Source organism: Plectropomus leopardus, chromosome 1 (assembly GCF_026936395.1).
Source record: "Plectropomus leopardus strain MGB_pleo_1.0 chromosome 1, ASM2693639v1, whole genome shotgun sequence".
In the NCBI taxonomy this organism is placed as follows: domain Eukaryota; kingdom Metazoa; phylum Chordata; class Actinopteri; order Perciformes; family Serranidae; genus Plectropomus; species Plectropomus leopardus.
In genome coordinates this window covers 26,016,124-26,035,527 of record NC_142176.1, presented here as the reverse complement: position 1 = coordinate 26,035,527, position 19,404 = coordinate 26,016,124, and the positions used below count along the sequence as shown (strand labels likewise).

Genomic DNA, 19,404 nt, shown 5'->3' with positions numbered 1-19,404 from the left:
AAGTACTAAAGTACTTTAAAACATTTTAAAGTTGATTTTTTTATGCATATAATTTACTTAATAGTTTTTAGCAGTCCCCTACTCACTGGAAGAATAACAAAGTCAGACATTAGTATTCGTATAGTGAGCATTTACTGTATATGTAGGATGTTTTATTCCTATGCATCTTGACAGCTCAAACACTTAAGACGTCAGACAGGATACTAATCCTATTTTCACACAACAAGCTTTACCAATACCTGTCTCAACAGGTCGTGCTGCTGAACTGATCAGCGTGTGCAAAAGAACAATAACAAAATGTGACACCTGGCATGCTCACACAGAAGCAAATGAAACATCATTTACATGAGGGGGTACACTTTATTAATGCCTTTCTGTGGAGGTGTCTCCCATCTCTCCTCATTAGCACCACTAATTTCCTGTACATCAGACCACCAGTGAAGAATTATGATTAATCTTGTGATGCAGTGATGACTAAAGTCACAGTGCCACAGATTTACCTGACTGAAATAAAACAGGTTATCACAGTGACACTCATTTAATTCTCTGTCAGCATTTGCAAGTGCAAAGTAGAATTACTCAATTTGTTTTGCAAAATAAGTTATGTAGAATGCTTCCTTGTACAGAATTGACTCACCAACGCACTGCACGGATTACATTGCATTGTGTCGTGGCAAAAGCTTGAACTAGCTTTAACTTTTTTTTGTCCTCTGCATTGGCACACAAATGAAAGTGCTCTAGTTAAATGCAGATTTATGTGCATTATTGTAAATCCTGATTAGGTGTTACAGGCTCAACACCGCAGTAAAGAGATTTTGCACAACATATAGTACAGTGTTCTGTGTGCTAAAGATTCTTAATATTTAACTGAAGCCTCACTTGTATTTTGCATATCTCAGTGGTCTAAAAAGCGAAAAAACAAAAAAATCCTTCAGTGAGTAAAAGTTTATATTTCCAAACCGCAAACTCTATGAGTTTATCATGAGTGACTAAAATGATTTTCATTTCTTGTGTTGAAATACAGAAGAGGCGTGCCAGATCTTGCCCACAGGACATTTTTTGATGAATACAAACAAAAGCTGGTTGATTTGCTTTTTGTATGTTTGTTGATTGCACAGATCATCAAGCATCTCAGGGTGTGGACTCGAGGCTCCTGCATATGTCCTATAAAATCCCTCTCAGGCACAGGTAGCGTGTGAAATCTCACAGGTCACGCAAACCTTTCTACGAAGGAGGCTCTCTTGGATGTGAGAGTTGCGCTTTTCACCTGCTTTCTGAGATAGTGCTGATATATTGAAATGTGTGTGTGTGACTGCAGACCATTATCAACTAAAAACAGGCAACCTTAAAGACAGAATGATGTGTTTACAGTATGTCAGCGTATGTGAAAGGTGCTGCAGGGTTTTTACAGCAGTATGTACAGGTGTTGCAGAGTGCATGATATTAAAAAAACACTGGAGCTCTTAGGAGAAACCTCCAGGCCAAGTAAAATGGGAGAAAGGGTGAAAGGACCCTTCTATTTTTTGGTCCAGCTGCAGGTCATACTTTCTTAACCTGTGTCAAAGATGCAGTGGTGAGTATAGGGCCAGTAGGTCTTCACAGGCCTTTTGTGTTGAATGTGACAGAGCCTGGGATTCCCATGCAGTCTAATTCCAAGGCAGGGTTGAGCAGGAATCCAGACTATGCTGCCATAGCATGTCAGCGCTACTCCACCCACCTGTTGCACCAGGCGTTCTCAGCATGCCCTTACTCAATTGGCCCTCCATTAGGAAGGAATCCTAATAAACCTGCTCCTTTCACTTCCATTTCATCCATCACCGTCTGTTTATTAACATCAAATCAACAGCGTGGAAAGGTGACACGTTCCCAGCCGTTGTTTCAGTTAACAAGGAATCTGCCTCTGGTCAGGTGAACCGGTCGGCCCTGGTCACGTGGGTTAATTTCAAGTTTGGGACATGCTTGTGCATCCAGGTGACTGGAGAGCAGCCTGTCATGAATTACATCCTGATGCACCCCTTAACACACAACCCTCAGTGACTTAGAGTTGCACCCATCACATGAGTGCTCAGGTGTCAGAGGAGGAAGTGAATCATCTCTATCGCCTTTGGGTGTCAAATAAAAAGTGGTTCACCTACTGTACAAGTTGCTCCATGATTGAGATTTGAAATTTTATATACGATGAGCTTTTATTTGTTTTAAAAAAAATTTATGATACTTTATTCAGCCCATCATTTGCTCAATTAGTCCTCTTTTTGGAGCACAGTGCCATACAACCAAACAGGCTTGGTTCATCGAAGTCACAGCACAGACATACAAGAGGAGAGGTAGGAAGGAACTGGGGGAGAGAGACAGACAGAGGAAGAGAGAGAGAGAGACCATAGTGTCCCCCAGGTATGACAGAGTCACTCATGCAGAAGGATCCCACATGGAGGGAGGTGGGAGAGAGGGAGGGGGCATGAAGGAACTCTTGGCTACCTCTCCTCGTTTGTGCCCCCCTTCCCTGAAAACACATCTGTCTTCTTTTCTCTGCCACACACCTTTCTGCATCCTTTGCTCACCTTCTCACTCCAGTAACAGAGACTTTTTCACTGCTAACAGCTTAAAATGTTTCCTCATATTTTGGGCAGCCAGATCGTGTATTCCTTCAGAGCGTTCCTTGTCACATTTCATGCCACCTGCCATATTTTGTCTTGAGTTTCTGGGGATCGAGCTCTTTGGCTGCACGTCCGTTCTCTTTTTAGCCAATGTTCTTTGGCCTTTGGACTCACTGTCGTTACCCCAAGCGGTCCGTCTAACATGCAAATATGTGTCGGCTCTACAGTGATCACCATTTTAGTCAGCGGCGGAGCTATCTCATGGCTGCATGCATTAAAACAATTAAACTTTGCCCCTCCCCCGCCACAACAATCATTTGCGGATGTGTTGGGTGAAATTTAGCAAGAAATTATCATTTTCTGAATCACTTCACTCTGCTTGCTCGGTGTTTGTTTCATTCTTTCTCTTTCTCCGTCTCGTCTTTGAGCTCTTTAAAAGACTTGGAGCCCCCTGCATGTCCTTCTTTTTGCTCCTTTTCTCTGTACTTTTTTTTTCATCATTATCCAGCAGCACTTTTCTGTGCGTGCAAATGCTTTCTGAACGGCGTCCTTTCTTCCCTTTCAGGCTGGATGTCATTGTTGCTGCCTGTGGGCTGGGTGTATTTATTTAGGGGTAATTGGTGTGTGGATGAGTGAGGTAATGAGGTGCATCCACACTTGGCTGCTCCCCTCCCTGAGAGCCTGAGACAGACGTAGCCTAGCTGGGCTCCGGCTTGAGCTGTACCACACTGCTGTTTCCTCCACACAGGCCAGAATGGCTCTTTCATACCCAGGTGGACAAACACAATCACTGGGGCTGATACCTCAATGAGGCGTCTGCAGTTTGAAGTGGTGTGTGTGTGTGTGCAAGAGTGTGTGTGCATGCATGAGAACATATCCTTGTGTGTGTTCGTGTGCTTGTATTTGTGGGTAGAGAGGGAAAAAACAGTGCTTGGTTGTTGGCGTGTCTCTGTCTTGAGTCCTTGTATGTCTTGCGGCTTGTGTTTGTATAAGTGATTTTCCCTGTGTGTTTGTAAGTGCATGTATATCAGGCTGAGTGGGTGTTCAATGGAGCTCAAGGAGGACCTCTGGCTCCCGTAGCCCCCTGCCAACCTCAAACTGCCCCTGATGTCCTGCAGAGTTACCTAATGATTTCACTTACACCTCCCTTATCTGTCTGGCCCGTGTGGCAGCAACCGTCTGACGCTTCAGCCTTTACATGCCATTTGCTGCCTCATATCCTGTGAAATTCAATTGCACAGCTCCAACTGTAGCCAGAGTAGGGGGATCTCCCTCTCTCTCTTCCTCTCTCTCTCTCTCTCTCTCTCTCTCTCACACACACTCTCACACACACACTCTCTCTCTCTGCCAACTCCCACATTTGTAAATACAAACATAAACAGTTCCACCATCACACCCCCCCCCCCATATTATCTCAGAGCAACGTTGTATTTTCGTGTTTTAGCACTCTAAAGTTGACACTTCATTGCACCACAGTGTGTTTATGACACTTTGAATGAGATGTAGAACTTTTAACCCGCGAAGCTCCGATGTCCGAGGCTGCCCACAGGTGTTCGGCAGATAATATTATGCATAGATTGTTTTGTTGTTATCAGGGTAATTGGTGTAGACCTGCCAGCCTTTGATAGACACACAATTACTGTATGTGATGCATAAGTGGACTCATTTTAGGGCAGGATTTTGAGTTGCTAATGGTGCATTATTCAGCTTTTGGTCTGTCCCCAAAAGTGCCGGGCCAAATCAAACACGCCGCTCCAGGGTAATTGAGGCCCACTCCGCACCCCCTGCAGTGAGCAAGGCAGAACTGTAATCCCCTGACAACTCTGACTTGGCCCCAATCTGGCAGGCCGCCCATTTCCCAGCAAAACGCCTAACTCGACATCAGGGAGAATGAAGAAGCTGATAGTCAGATTTGGAACGCTTTCCAATTTTGTTATTCTTTTCAACTCCACAGCCCTCTGTAGCCATCTCCTTACTTACCCTCACTTTTTTTTTATTTTAAACTTTACTTCAGGGAACATAATTGCACTCTAATTACACACCGTCAAACTAATATTCTTACTCATTAGTCTCCTCAAGCTTTTGTGGTTTTATGATCAAAGGTTTTTGGCAAATGAACCTAACCACCCTAACCACAGAAATGCCTCCATTATTCTTTTTTTTTAAACTGTTGCCAGAAACTCCACCACGAAATGAAGGGCTCAGTAATTACAGAGAATTTTGGACCGAAATCATCCATTCTGTTCGTTTTTTTCAGATGCAGTTTTGTGAAATTAGTCAAGGAATGTCATCTCTATATCGACTGATAGGCACCTTACTTGCCAACCCTCTGCTGCAGCATGCTACCTGCAGTTTTCATATTGATTATTCCTCCATTTTCAATCAACTCAGAAACACTTCTAGGGTCAATTGAAGTGCATATACAAATTTGAAAGTACAATTTGATTTCTAATGCTGAAATACCCTAAGGGATGCAGATAAAATTAAAGTTAAAACACTATGACATTTAACAAAAGGCTAGACTAGATATCTGGTATTTAGTGTCATGTTTCATAAAAGTCCTTGTGATAAAAAAAAATCTTAGTTATGCTGTAAAAAGTCCTTAATGGATAGAGTATTTAATCTCCACTTACTAACAAGTGCATAAATAAATTCTGTTCATCATAATGCCACTGTTTATAATATGTTATGTTTCTTGTCGTTGTTTTAATATCCAGATGTTGTATGCAGTGCCATGTTTTATAGGGGTCATTTGCAGAGAGGGTATCACATGCATTTAGCACTGTCTGTCTGATTTTTGACTTTAGCATGCATCCTCCCCAGGCCCTGGCTCACTGTTTTAATGGCTTTAGTAATGCTTCACAATTAACACTCAGCTAGCGCTCGAGGTTAGGTAATGGCTGCTGTGTTTCAGGCAAAATTAGAAAACACAAAACAAGAATTCCCCGTCACCCACAGTGCTTCCAGGACCTAGAGGTTACGGGGAAAATGGAAGGTGGTGAATTTTTTGACAGGGCAGCCGAGGTGATGTCTCATTCCCTCTGACATCTTGAACACCCTAAAGGTGGCTTTGCCAACAGTCTACCCAGGAAGCACCTCACCTAGCTGTGGCTAAATTTACACAACCACCTGCCCACAGGGAGCATACTGGAGAGGAGAGCAGAGGTGGAGTTGGGGTGAGGATGGAGGACAAATAGGGGAGGAGATTGTAGAAGACTGTAGTGTGTCAAAACATGCAGTGCATATATGTTTAAGTAGCTACACTGAATGCTATTTGAATTAAGAATATTCAACTGAGATTTTTATCTAAGAAATTTTAAAATGTCAGTATTTTGTCCCTCTTGGCTCTGCTTTTCATTCTGCGTGTTTTTTCCTGCAAGTTTGCATCAGAGTAGAGACAGAGAATAGGTTAGATTTGGGTTTTCCAGAGTGCTGTTTGGAGTTCACTGGATTAGTGGAACGAAGCACTTTCTGCCCCCAGCGATTCCAGTACAAATCCACTGAGAGCACATCAGCTGGTCTCTTGGATCATTTCACTGTGAAACTTTGAAAGAGTAACCCTCATTTCAGAGTGTCACAAACAACAGTGATGGAGGGACAACAAGTGGATGTGAATACCTGAGCTCTTTATAAGACTTAACATAAAACATCTCCAAGATCCTCCAACAGTTGTGGTTTTGTTCTGTCATTTTCATTTTACAAAATGGAAGACATTTTTTTGCTGCTGCAGCAGCACATTTTTGGTCTGCAGGAACACATTTTTAATTTTTTTGTAAATTTACACCCATTATGAATTTAATGCCTGCATCACGTTTCAAAACAGTAGGGACAGAGGCATGTTTACCACTGTGTTACATCGCCTTTTCTTTTAAAAACACTGAGCCAAGAACTTGTTTGAACACTGAGAGATAAGTTTCTTCATACAGGAAGCATCTTGAAGCTGGCATTACAAATAGAGGTTTCTCCAAGTATTAAGTACATTTCAATTAGCATGTTTAATACCTTTTTCCTGAGTAATTCTACTTCATTGCACATCATTTTTATGGATGTTACAATTTCTTTATTTGTGTAGTTTAATTGGATTAATACCAACGTCTGGTCTAAATTTCATTTAAATAGCTGCATTGGATATATGCTCATTTTTTAAGTGTTGAATACCCTTTTCCCCCACTGTTCATTTAAAAATATATTAAAGAAATCATTGCATTCTGTTTTTACATACATTTTACCCAGCGTTCCAACTTTTTTGAAAGGGGGCTTGTGCTAAATGTCTTAAAGGAGTTCCCGAGCTTTACTATTGTTTATTAACAAGTGTGTCATATTGGGACAGTTGTTAATTGACTAGATACTGAACCAGTTATAAATTGCTAATTATATTTTTGATATTGCTATGTTATTGCCCCATTTTAATGAAAAGGCAAAGACTCTGTCCCTTTAAAACTGTATATTCATGCTTTTTATAAATTCACTCAAAGGCTGCATATATTGAAGCCCTCAAGACGGACAGTCGAATAGAATGGTAACAATTCTAGATGCTCCCCAGTGGCAGAGTTCAGGCTGTTTGCCTGTGGGCTGATGTGGAGTGAATGGCCTTAGAGGCTCTAGGCTGGTCTATGTGTGGCCCGGCTGGTCCAAGTCAGCAGTAATGACTGGCTTTGGCCAGCATGCCTGTTAATGTGAATGGGGTTACTCTGGGCAACACCTTTTCAGCTGGGTCCTATGAAGTCCCCAGTATGGTGGTCTTTGTCCACACAAGGGCTGTCCTCTCAGCAAAAAGGGCTCCTTTTTTGTCAGGACTATCAACTGGTGATGGATTATACCCACCCCCCTTTATTCATCCGGGCAGACTAACAGACACGGATGCATGCAAACATACACACACTCTCATGCATACGTACAACTACAAAGACATCAAAAGTATTGCAAACACATCAGGACATTATGTTGTGTAAGTGTTTCGATGGCTGACATGCACACATACAGATGCACACATCTTTCTTAGGTACTCTCACAACAGGTCAACATCAGATGTTTTCAAGCTGTTCATTTACTGTCTCCTTCACTTCAAGTAGACATGAGGAAGTTACATGGTAAAAGTTTTTACCGAAATAATCTTCCCTTCCTCTCTTGAGGTACAGTGAAAGTGTAGTTACCTATTTTTTCCTTCAACTTTTCTTTAATACTTCTGTTTACCTCATTCTCTCTATTTTGCTGAGTGATGGTGTAGAAATCCTTACAGATGTTGGCTCCATGAATGCTGGTACATATAAGCTGTCTACATGATGATGATGATGATTTTTTGGATAGTTCATTAAGATGTCAAGCTGTTGAACTTTAGTACAGAATTTACCATCAAGCACACACCTGCACCTCTCTTCTACAATATGGTCAGTCTCCAGTTATTGAAGACCAAACAGAGTTAACAAACCAACACTTAGCAACTAGAAAATAGTATTTTTTTCCACTATGTATTTCTCTAAATGTGGGTATTGTGGTGTACAGTGCCATAAAACTCTGTGCTTTAACAGTATGCAGTTGGTTGAAGACGAGGTTCACAGACTTGATGAGAGCTTTAACATCATCATGTTGATCCTTGAAATATTTCAAATGACAGATAACATGTTGTCATCTTCTGCCTTCTGTCCTAGTATGTACAGTTCTGGTGTGCTCTATTCCATCCTGGTCTTTTTGCTAGCACAACAGCAGACCATTCCTCAGTGAGTGTGACCACCACCCACCCCTCCCAAGGGGTCAGCCACTTACCCAGGCTGACACAGTAACCTCCAGACGACCTTTCGCTTTGCCAAATGTTATGCCTGTAAACTGCCTGAACTCCATCGCAGTGCAAAAGAGGAGACAACGGGAGGAATAGGGTGTTCTGTTGAAAGGAAGGCTGGGCTCAGGAAACCCTGGTTGCACTAGTTGGCTTTGCGCACTCATGTTGTAAATACCTCTGTGTGACACATGCATAGGCAAGTGGCAGTGTGTGTCTGTCTGTCTGCCTTTGTACATGGGTGTATGCACTTGTAGACTGAGTGCAACAGAAAAAAAAGAATGAATAATATATGACAAAATATCCTTGGTAATGCTCTGGCTTTTCTTTTCTCTTTTTTTTTCTTTTTTTTTGGTGACTACAGCAGCGACAGAGCCAGTTAGGACAGAAATCTTAAAGGGATATTTTGACATATTGGGAATTTGCTGGAGGAAGACACTGCTAGCAACCATGTAATGGTGTTGCACAAAACTCCACAAAAATACACAATTTCAATTTTTCTAGGACATATAGTGTGAAATGAGTGGGAGGTAGTGAGCTTTAGAGGTTTGCAGGTGGATTTTGTTACTCTCAAGCAGAGCCCGTCCAGCTGTTCTCCTCGTTTTCAGTCTATATGCTAAAATAAGCTAACCGACTGCTTGATCCAGCTTCCTATTTTAAAGACACATACTGTATAAGAGTGCAACACATTTTCTCTCCCAATTTGTCAGATACAGACACTCAATTTACACTCTCACATTCATTGTCTTTTCAAAAGAAACGTCCTTTTTTCCCAGAGGGAATGTTCAATTTCCACTTACGAAATGCATGCGGTCTCCTTTCAAAATATAAATAGGTAAAAACTTTGTTTTTTAAGGTTTACTTCCTTAGGTTTAGGCAACCAAAATACGTGGTTAGGTTTAGAAACAAACATAATGGCTTGGCATAAAATAATGTTTATTGCTAACTTAATGTAATCTCACAAATACATTACGTGACATAGGTCACTAGCCTAGTATGCAACACACACTAGCACACTACGTACATTATTGTTAAAATAACTCCATTGACTTTTGGTTTCACACAGTACCTGAGCAATGGTCTGCCAGGCCACCTCTTCTCTCATCCACCTTATGTGGACTTTCTCGCTCTTTATTCCACGGCAGTTGCTAGGAGCTTCAAAAATTGCTGCCTGGGTGGGTGCCTGACACAAAGGCCACTGACTAAGCATCATTATTTGACGAGTTGGGAGTGAGACCAGGTTGGAGAGTGGTATCAATCTTCTCATCTAACTCTGAAGCAAAACAAATAAGCTCAAGTCTTAAAACAACTGTTCCTTTAAAGCATTTCTGACATTGCCAAAGAGTTAAAAGTCAGTTACTTTCTCATACTGTTTTGTACTGTGGTATGATCATTTTATTAAATATCTAAACACTCAAAGTGGTCTAAAAACATTACTATGATAAAGAACTACTTTTCCTACAGACAGTTTTATAGTGGGTTGAGAGTGGGTTACAGCCTCATACCTTTTTTAAGTTTAAAAAAGGGATGTTAGGACAATTTCTCACAAGTGTGATTATTATAGTAGGGCATCTATGTAGCACTAGAAAACCTGCTTTTACCAAAAGTGTCAGTGGTGTTTTAACCTGAGGATGTACGTATATATCAGAGTCATGGTTTGAGGCATAAAATGTGTGTTTGAGGGGTGGAGGGCACAAGAGGTCCCCCAGATATGCTGTCATAACCCATGCAGCCGCGCTCTTTGCTATGGGCCTATCTGTAGTGAAGGCAGCACTTAGACATGTTTGTACTCTATGCCCTACATCCCCTTCCCTTTCTCCCCAGGCACCATGTCACTCCAGGGGTGGACCAGCACTCCCTGACTGTGCTTAAGTCCATAACACCAACAAACCCCCCACAACCCCCTTACTACCCACCACCACTGGGGTCAATGTGCCCTCGCCCCCTCACCCAACAATGCCCACGGTCCATACCAACACTGCCCTCCAAAGAGAAACAAAACCGAACTGAAAAGAGACAAAATGGCCCCACGCTGCTGCCCCTGTCAAAGCTCTTGACAGGCCCGCGTGGAGGCCCCCAGAGGAGGGTTCAGTTTGAAGATGATGACGACGGAGATAACAAGTCAAGTTGTTGTGTTACAACGCAGTTACACTTTGGCCCCTGTTTGTCCATTTGGTTATTCAGAAGCATTGTGGAGCTAACTGATTCCCATGCATGTCATGTTTGGTAACATGACAGATACTATCAAATGCTGTTATACATCAGTCCGTGGAGCGTGAAGGGTAAGTGGGGAGCGGGCTATTCAAGAGAACAGGAATAAGCATTCCATTAGGTATTAAGAAATATTGTCAGATAATCAATTTCCTGTTTGGACATGCTCACTTTTAATGAAATTCAGTCAGTTATTAGTCCCTTCCCATTATTCCAGTGTTTGGGAATATAATTACACTCAAAATGCTTACTCATCCTTCTGCCTGCCTGCTGCCTACTCTGTCAGATGCATTAGCCATGAAGCAGAAGAGACGAGGAGCCTGTGTCTGTATCTGTCTATCTGTCAGTCCGCCTGACTGTCTATACGCCTGGCGCTCAGATTATCCTGGATCAGGCAGCAGGTGACATGGCGAGCAGGTGACCATCACCCAATTACCAAAAAGAAACTTGAGATGAGTGCCAGTATAGTTTACCTTTGTTTGTTTTTTTTTCTCCACCTGTAACTCCTATACTCTTTCTGTGCTGTTTTTTTCTCACTAAACATTGAATTGTGTATAATGTTTTTGTTGACAGGGCACAGGTGGAAAATGTACCCATTTTTATAAATTATGTCAAATTTTGACAAATTCAGCTTATGTGGATTTGACTGGATGAGTTCAAAATGCATTAATCACCAGCATTAAAAGCTGCTAATAGTGAGGGCTTCAGGGAGAAGGTAAAACATTCCCCTGACAGAAAATGAATGTTTGACATTTATTTGACAAAATAATAGCCACACATGTAAAAAAAAAAAACAACAAAAAAAACAATAAGGAAGACAAATGAAATAACATCTGTTAAACTCTGAAAATGACAAAGTCTAAAGGATAAAAACTTCCCTAGTCAACAGGTTATTCTTGGGGGAAGGTCGGGGATCGTGTTGCACTCTTTGTTACAACAAAAAAAGAGGAAGGAAGAGCTTCTTTTCTGCTTTTGTTAGACGCAGGTGGGCTAGAATTACTGAAATGATGGGATTTATGCTGGGTTGTTTCTGCATTTTTCTTGTGAGGTAGCGGAAGTATTCTGTGAAATTTCCAGCGTGAATGTGATGATGATTTGCTTCTCCAATAGAAAAGCGCATCACTTCATTATGTGGGTTTTGCTGTGCTAAAGTTAAGTTCCTATAGGTTCAGCAAATGATTTCCCACACAGTGCAGTGTAACTTTAGAGGTGTAAGGGATTACAGCACGGGAGGTGATTTAGCTTGGTTTAGTGACTGGATGGACAAGCAAGTCTGGGAAATTTTTACCAATTTCATTCTGCTACCATTTTGACCCTTGGCTGGTTGTAGAAATAGGACTGGAAATATAGGACATTGACCTGGTGTCATGGACAGACATCGCGCACATTAGTTTACAGTGGTTGCATTGCAGGGGAAATGGAATTGGCAAAAGCTATCACTTCTAAGGTGACCACTGTGCATGAATACTGGACTTGTGGTACATAAATCTATGCAAACCTTATCTGCATCAGTATAAAAACTGAAATTTCTTATTCATGCATTCACAGCATACAGCCAAATTGCTGTGTCGACATTTCCTCAGTGATTGTAATGACTTCAGCTTAGTGATACAATGTTCAGTTTCTCTCATTTCACTGACTTAATAGAGCTTATAGTATGCTGACCAAATTACAACAATGATTGTGTTAAGTAGGTGTTTATGGTAAATATCGTGTCACTTCCATGAGCATGTTCCAACATCGGCTAATCTGATTGGAACAGCCAGACCGGTCGTCATGTGTTCCAACAAGGTGTTGGGTTTCCCATAGTTCTAAGCTGTACAGTGACACGGGCCATTTGAAAGTGTGGCTAAAACTCTATGGAAGAAATGACTCGTTAAATTAGCACCTAATACTCCAGTCATTAGCAAGCCGTTACCACCAGAGGAATGCCTTTGATGGTGCTGCTTTGTGTGAGGAGGTCCTGTTTAAGCTCCAGTTGGAAAAAAAATTGGTCGGTTTGGATCTTGGAATAAAATACACTTACATAACTTTGTAGTGCTCATAAGCAGAGTTAAAAACTGTGATTTTGTGTCTTTCCAGAGCCATAAAACAAAGATGTGATATCCACAAACAACCACAGCTGTATGCAGAGATTGTGTACAGCCGCTTACAACAGCATGAAAAGCCATATTCCTTAAGAACCGGGTCTTTGGGGTGTTTAGTAAGCTGAAGGGAATTGTCCATTGTGGGGTGATATTAGTAACCCTCTTAGGCAAAGCTAGTCCGTGGGCCGGCCCTGAGGGCTCATTTCAAGTGCTTAGCGCTCGTTTGGAGCTTTGTCACCCCTCACCCTGTTGCCAGCATGGCCCCAGCCCCTCTGGCTGTGGAGCTGAGCTGAACCACAGACCTTTACCCCTGCCCGCCACCAGGGAGGGAACATTAACATCACAACTCTAACACACATTCACTCAAATACACATACTCGTGCTAACAGTGTGGCACACATCCACCCCCCCTCCACCAACACACCACAGCCAATGGTCTATTTTCCCGCCGTCCACTCCCATCCAACACCCCCTCCTCCCTTATTTTTTTTCCTCTTTCTCCACCCTCGTGAAGGTTGCCAGGCAGCAGAGAAAGACTTCACACACACATACACCCCACTATGCCTCTGAGGGTTTTCCGGATGTCCTTGTTTACATCATGGAGTGTGCAGGTCGTAGGGAAGCAGACTCTGAGCCTCCCTGGTTATGTCTGTCTAAGTTCGACACTGACCTCCATTCACTTGGTGTCAATGCAAATGTTCACGGCAGCCCCGCTGTTGGCTGCCATCACATATTTGGGTGCAAATTTCACAACGGAGAGAAAATGAATTAAAATATTTTTCTTGGTTTGTCCTCCTCCAGTTAACTTCCATCGACAGTGATGTGAAAGTGAATATAAAGTAAGTTTTTATAGCCCTGATAACCAATAATAGTTACCGGCTCTAATATTGGGCGTCACTGATGTACGGGATGGATGCTGACTGTTACTGAGCTCCCTTTTCCCTCTGTTTGTCAAACCAATCAATTGGTTTTGTCTGCTCCTCCCTCCAACTTTGATGTACGCATTGATTGTTCTCATCTGCCCCTGAACTCAAAGGTTAGAGGAGCTGAGCTGCACTTCTGGATTGCTTTGACCTTCGCTCTGCACATGCTCAGTGGGTTCACGGTGCTCGGAGCCAAACAGACACGGTGTAGCCAGGCCCGTGGGTGCGTGACAGCCAGACAACGGTGTGATGTCTTTTTTTTTTCTTTTTTTTTACTCTCCCACTGAGGGTGATGTATATGTGATTGATTTTTCTCCTACCCCTCTCTCTACCGTGTTTCCGCTGCAGTGCACTAAGCAGGACTGAGTCCAGGCTTGATCAATGCATTGTTTTTCTTTTTCAATCACACTCGAGTGAGCTGAAGACACGAAAGGTTACACAGGTGAGGTTTGGCAGGGGTGGAAGTTGGAGCTTCTGGAGGCCCCCTCAAGGCCAATATATGAGTTTGCATGTGTGTGTGTGTGTGAGAGAGAGAGAAAGGGAGTCAGAGAAAGAGTTGTACAGAGAGAAGTTTAACTAATTTATCAGTTGTTTTTTGATTGTTCCTCTTGTTGTGCCCCAAGAGTTAGCTTATGCTCATTATGTATCTCGTCTTTTGTCGCAGTGGGACTTTCCGTCCATGCCTTTGTGAGTCCCCTGTAACTTTACCTTCACCATCTTACATTAAATTATAGGTCCTTCATAATGTCTCAGAGCTCACCTGTCACAGATAATCTGCAGGGCTGCATGAAGACTACTCCTCTTGTTTCCTCTACTTGCTTGACAAACGGTCCTCTGACACACACACAAAGGCAAGAACAGAAAAGAGACCATTCAAGCAGGACTCAGACCTGGTAGACGCAGTAGCAGACATCAACATCAGTGATGTAAAAACATTTTGCAACTCAGGCTGCATTGTTTCAATGCTCATTAAAAGCAGCATTAAGCAAAGGGAGGAAGTAGTCGACCCTAGAGGGGTGAAGACTCTTGTGTAGTCCTGACTTATCTCTTAGTAATGACACTGTTAAACCCTGTACCTAAACACCCAGCCATTAAGAAAAAGATAAGTATCTGTGGGAGTGGATGGGCTCTCCTAAAGCTGCATGTCTGGAGGGGGCAAGGATGTGGCAGGCAGGGAAGGTTTTGAAAGTTGGGGTAGGGTGGGAGCGCAGGCATTGACCAGTGGGTGTCAGATGTCATGGTAGATTCTTTCAGGGGCTAATTACAGGGTTTAACTGCTCTTGTACCCGGGATGCCTGTATTCTGATTTAACTTCCTCGATAGACACTCAAGCAACGTGCTACTCAACACCATTGTTGGGCGCACACTTGACTCTGGAGATACTTCACCTCCTCTCACGCTCTTAGCAAGACTCTTCAAGACTTTGTTCATGGAGTGCCATTGGCGGCCTTTCTAGCAGCTTCTGGAGAGAGCAAAGCAGTGTAGCCCCTCTTAAGCTTTATAGTAGTTAGTGTGTTGGTGTTAGAGGGCTTTACATGAGTGGCCCTCATTAACCTCTTTGCGTCTTTGTGCTTTGAGTTGGCACAGGGCTGCTCCATAGATAAGCTTTACTACAAAACAGCTAAAAAACTTGATTCTAATGACTCTAGTATTAGCTGTACATAATCATCTGAACACAGCAAATCAGCACAAGTGCAAACACATGCAGATTTTGCATGCACATTTGTGCCTTCTCTCACCTCACACCTCACAAATGCATGCTGTTGTGTCCCATACACAACTTCTCAAAACAGCCCCACCTCTCACACACTCTCACACACATATTCCCTGTGAGCTGTAACAGACCTAAAGCTCTCTGAAGCATTTAGCAGCACGCTAGCAGGTTTACTCCACGATGAGGGGAGTGCTGAAGCATCTAATGCAATTTCAACCCAACATGGCTCTCTGTGAATAAACATCACTGAAGTGTACCATCTACTGTATGATGATCCACTGTAGTGCTTACTTTTTTCTCCATACAAACTGATCTAATCCCCCCCTCCCCCTCTCTTTCTCTCTCTCCTATTTCTGTAGCGACTGCATTTGCCTCCAGACTTGTCTGAGACAGTGAGTCGTGTGAGCAGGGGGGAGCTGGCAGGAGCGACCGTCGTGGCTTCAGCCTGTGGCTCTAGCAGTTCCGGCAACAAACACCTGGACTTTTAGAGCTCCCACACAGTCGCCACGGGGCTACCAACACCTGGAATGCCGCAGCGTTGTCCTCTTTACCGTGGTGACCAGGTTGTTCCCTCACCCACATAATGTCAACCTCAATAACCCTGCCAGCCATTACCACCTGCCAACTGTCCCAGCCAAGGGGGAAGATCTAAGCACCCTCAGTACCTCGTCTCATAACAGACACATTTCATCCTATATTTCAAGTCAGTTTTTATATAAATCCACAGCACGCTCTTTTTTTTCTCTGACAGCTGATAGTTGCACATTCCAAGCTGTAATTAGAATTTGACCATATATTATTGGTCAGAGGTTTTACCAACAGTTTGCTTTTTCCCCACTCTCTAGTGCAAAAAAAAGCGGGCTCCATCTCAATTTTATATGAAGGAAAATGACTGGCAGGGTGACTATTACTTAACCCAATTAAAATTCAAGATGGCGGGGTTGTTCTCTGTCGCCGGGGATTTTGATTACATGTAAAATGTAATTTTTTTTTTAGTCTTTACACACTCACTCTTGGCCAACATTAAATAATTTAACTGCATTCTCCCAAGCTCTGAGCATACTGTACAAACACAAGTTGCCACTCCATGGACACCAGTAGTTTTTTCTTGGATAATGCAATGCAATGTTCTTTTGTTTAGATAAATAAAAGAAAATAAATGCACAATATTCCACATGTACTCTTAATTTTTTATTCATTTTTAACATTATTTTTACTTGTGTTTTTTTGTTTTGGTTTTTTTTTCACCTACTCTGGAGGGAAAGTAGACTACCTGTGAAACTGTGAGAGGATGTAAAGTGAGCGTGTTATGAATGACTGATCTCTGGTCTGCCTCGCTGGTTTCAGGTTCGGATAGGGATGCCTCCGTCTGACCCTGAGACTGTGCCGGTGAGTGACGTCTACCTCCAGTAAGCTAGAGAGCTGAGCAGGAATGTGGGCAGAGGGTAGGAGTGCTGGATTTGGGTGCAGGCTTCACACCTCATCAGGCATGTTTGCTGGATGAGCTGCTTTGCCATGACAAGCCCAAAAGAACAAATTAGGTCAAATGGTGACATGGAGAAACAGAGAAAAAACAACATGAAAAATTAAATGTTTCATTTTTGTTTTCCTCAGTCTGCTGCTGATGCCAGTTTGTATATTTTTGCCTTTGAAAACTGGCAGTATTGGTAACCATCTGCAACACGTGTTGGGAGAGGGTAGTGTTACCTGACAGTTTCATGCATGAATGAAGCGCTCTTATATCGGGTGTATGAGCGAGAGAGATGACATACACAGGTCTCTTATACAGGTGAACAAAAGCTGGAGTTGTCAAGATAAAAACTGTTTTCTAAGTTACTGTTGTGGAAGAGCTGACATATTCAGGGTACACTTTTAAGATAGATTAAAAATAGAATACATTCATTTTGGCATTTGTGTACGTCTGTTTATTTACACATGCCATATCTCCATGTCACCATTGTGCTTATTCACTTATTTAGTCAAGTTCAGAAAGTGGAATATTTTTTTAAATTTGAAAACCATCAACAAAGTTTTTTTAATGTCAGTTTCTTCTATGCATATAATAAAGAATGAGGGTTCTCACACTTCTGCATATGTTTAGAATTTAGTGGATGGGTGCTTGTCTCAGTACTCAAATTCAACTCAATGTGGCTGTGCATTTTAATCAAGATTAGAGTTAACAGTTAAACTTCTTATGTATTTGTTAGTGCTCTGGCCTGAGATAAAGGTGGTAGCACATGGTTAGATAATACTGTGAGTAATGATTAGTCACACATGCTTCTGCAATGAGTATGAATAAGTAATTTGGGGTGCGAGGAAATCTCAGTAAAATTAAGCTTCACATTCAGGTTGAGAATGTATTCTCTCCTGTTCAGTGGAATTTTTTTTCCACAGAAATTATAATATGAGGGTCTTTAGAGACACTTATCCCCTCACCTCACACTGCACTTAGGACACTGAGAGCACCCGGGGGGATGTTTCTTCGTATATGGGTACATTGTCTGTTTCAGAAGTGAGAACACAGTAGTAGCATAAAGCTCATTTGTGTATAAAAAGAAAACAAACAAAATCCAGAATTTATGTTGGATGACATCACATGTTTGAGACTTACTTCTCTGGTTAAAAGAGAAAGTAGCTCATAAAAAAGTATCTGTGTTCACAAATACTGACTGAACTTTCCTAGGCTGAAGAAATAACATGTTATAATTCCTGATTTAGGTGGTGTTCTCTTTTAATCTTTCTTAGTAGTTAAATCTCAATTATGTTTTTTTTATAGCAAATCAAAGTGTTAAATCCGGGAGGAAAATATATTTGTAAGGCATTTCTTCTCTTTTTCTTTTTCTGCATTTGATCTTAATGAAACCTACAACAACACATAAGATGAACACTCAGTGCTGTTGGCACATTTCAGAGGACCTACTTCTTGAATGCCTCTCTTGGCCTTCAGCAACAACAGGAAGCCATGGGACCGAGCGTTGCTTTTATAATCGTGTCTTTTGGCAGCTGCCGCTCATGTCCTATTGATTCCTATCCAAAGCCATAGTTGTTTTCCTACAGTAGCTTAAGCCGAGGTCATATGGATTCTTTTATTGAATGGCCTTAACATTGCAGCACTATTCAAGTATAACACAGTGTGGGACAATACATTTTTACCACATTGGATCTGTCTCTCTGCCAACTGTGGTTTGTTGAAGCAGACCTATCTTCAAACATGACGTTATCTGTCAGATACAGTTTACAAAATAGACAAGCTATTATGTATTGTATTTACAATGATGAGTGAAAAGTTCATTTGTGTTTGCTTAAAGCACGCACTCATACGCAGAGTACACCGCTGACACTGAAGAGTCAGCCTCTCTTTGCTGTTCTGGGAATTTGGCTTTCCAGGTCAGAGTTTTTGTGTCTCATTTAAAATTAAAAAAAACAAATCAAAGAGCACAAAGTTCTTAGGAACTTTTCCAGAAACTTATATTGGCTGACTTTGTTTCCAAGCAAGAATTACATTTAAACCGTTTTATCCCGAAGCTGTGTATTATTTAGACTTCCACTAATTGCAGTCTTTCTTGCATTTTGAATCTCTCTTTCATTCTCTCTCTGTAATTATTGATGTTCCTCTTCTGTCTCGGCGCAGTCGCACAACCTGTTTTCCCCTCTCCTCCCCATGCTCGCAAAACACTATTCCTCTGTCTGTGTGGTAAACTGGATTAAATAGAGAAATTGCATTATCTCCAAAAAAAGAAAAAAGGAATCCTCTTAAAAATCTGATTAACCCCCAATCCTCAAAATTCTGATTGGACTATTAAATACTGAGTGGGACGTGTAAATTGAATTAATCAGTTTATTGAGATATTTGGTGCTATTACATGCTGTGTGAATGTTACCTGACCTCACTCTCTCCTGGACATCCTCTCCTTTTAGATGCTCTTTCTCTCCCTCTCACACACCCCCTCAAATCCACACACATACACACAGACACAACCCCCCTGCTGAGGCAGCAAGTGAAGCAAAATAACTCACTCTGCCACACAATCGCTCCTTTGCCTCGCTCTAGGCACTGACTGCTTTATTCCATGACTTTTTTTCCTCTCTCCTCTGCTCCCTC

General features: G+C 42.0%; 1 protein-coding gene across 4 annotated transcripts in view; it reads left to right on the top strand.

Moving 5' to 3' along the window:
- Nucleotides 1-16,471, top strand: part of elp4 (elongator acetyltransferase complex subunit 4) — a 62,985-nt gene extending 46,514 nt beyond the window's left edge. For 2 of the 4 annotated variants that reach the window (XM_088078846.1, XM_088078835.1), the window contains exons 10-11: nt 13,702-13,832; nt 13,937-14,183. In XM_088078846.1, the coding sequence (XP_087934972.1) occupies nt 13,702-13,832; nt 13,937-14,168 (363 nt within the window). In that variant the 3' untranslated portion in view covers nt 14,169-14,183. Of the gene's footprint in view, nt 1-13,701; nt 13,833-13,936; nt 14,184-15,661 lie in introns of those variants that run through there. The other 2 variants (XM_088078840.1, XM_042504020.2) reach the window with 2 other exon arrangements.
- Nucleotides 16,472-19,404: the final 2,933 nt, after the last annotated feature.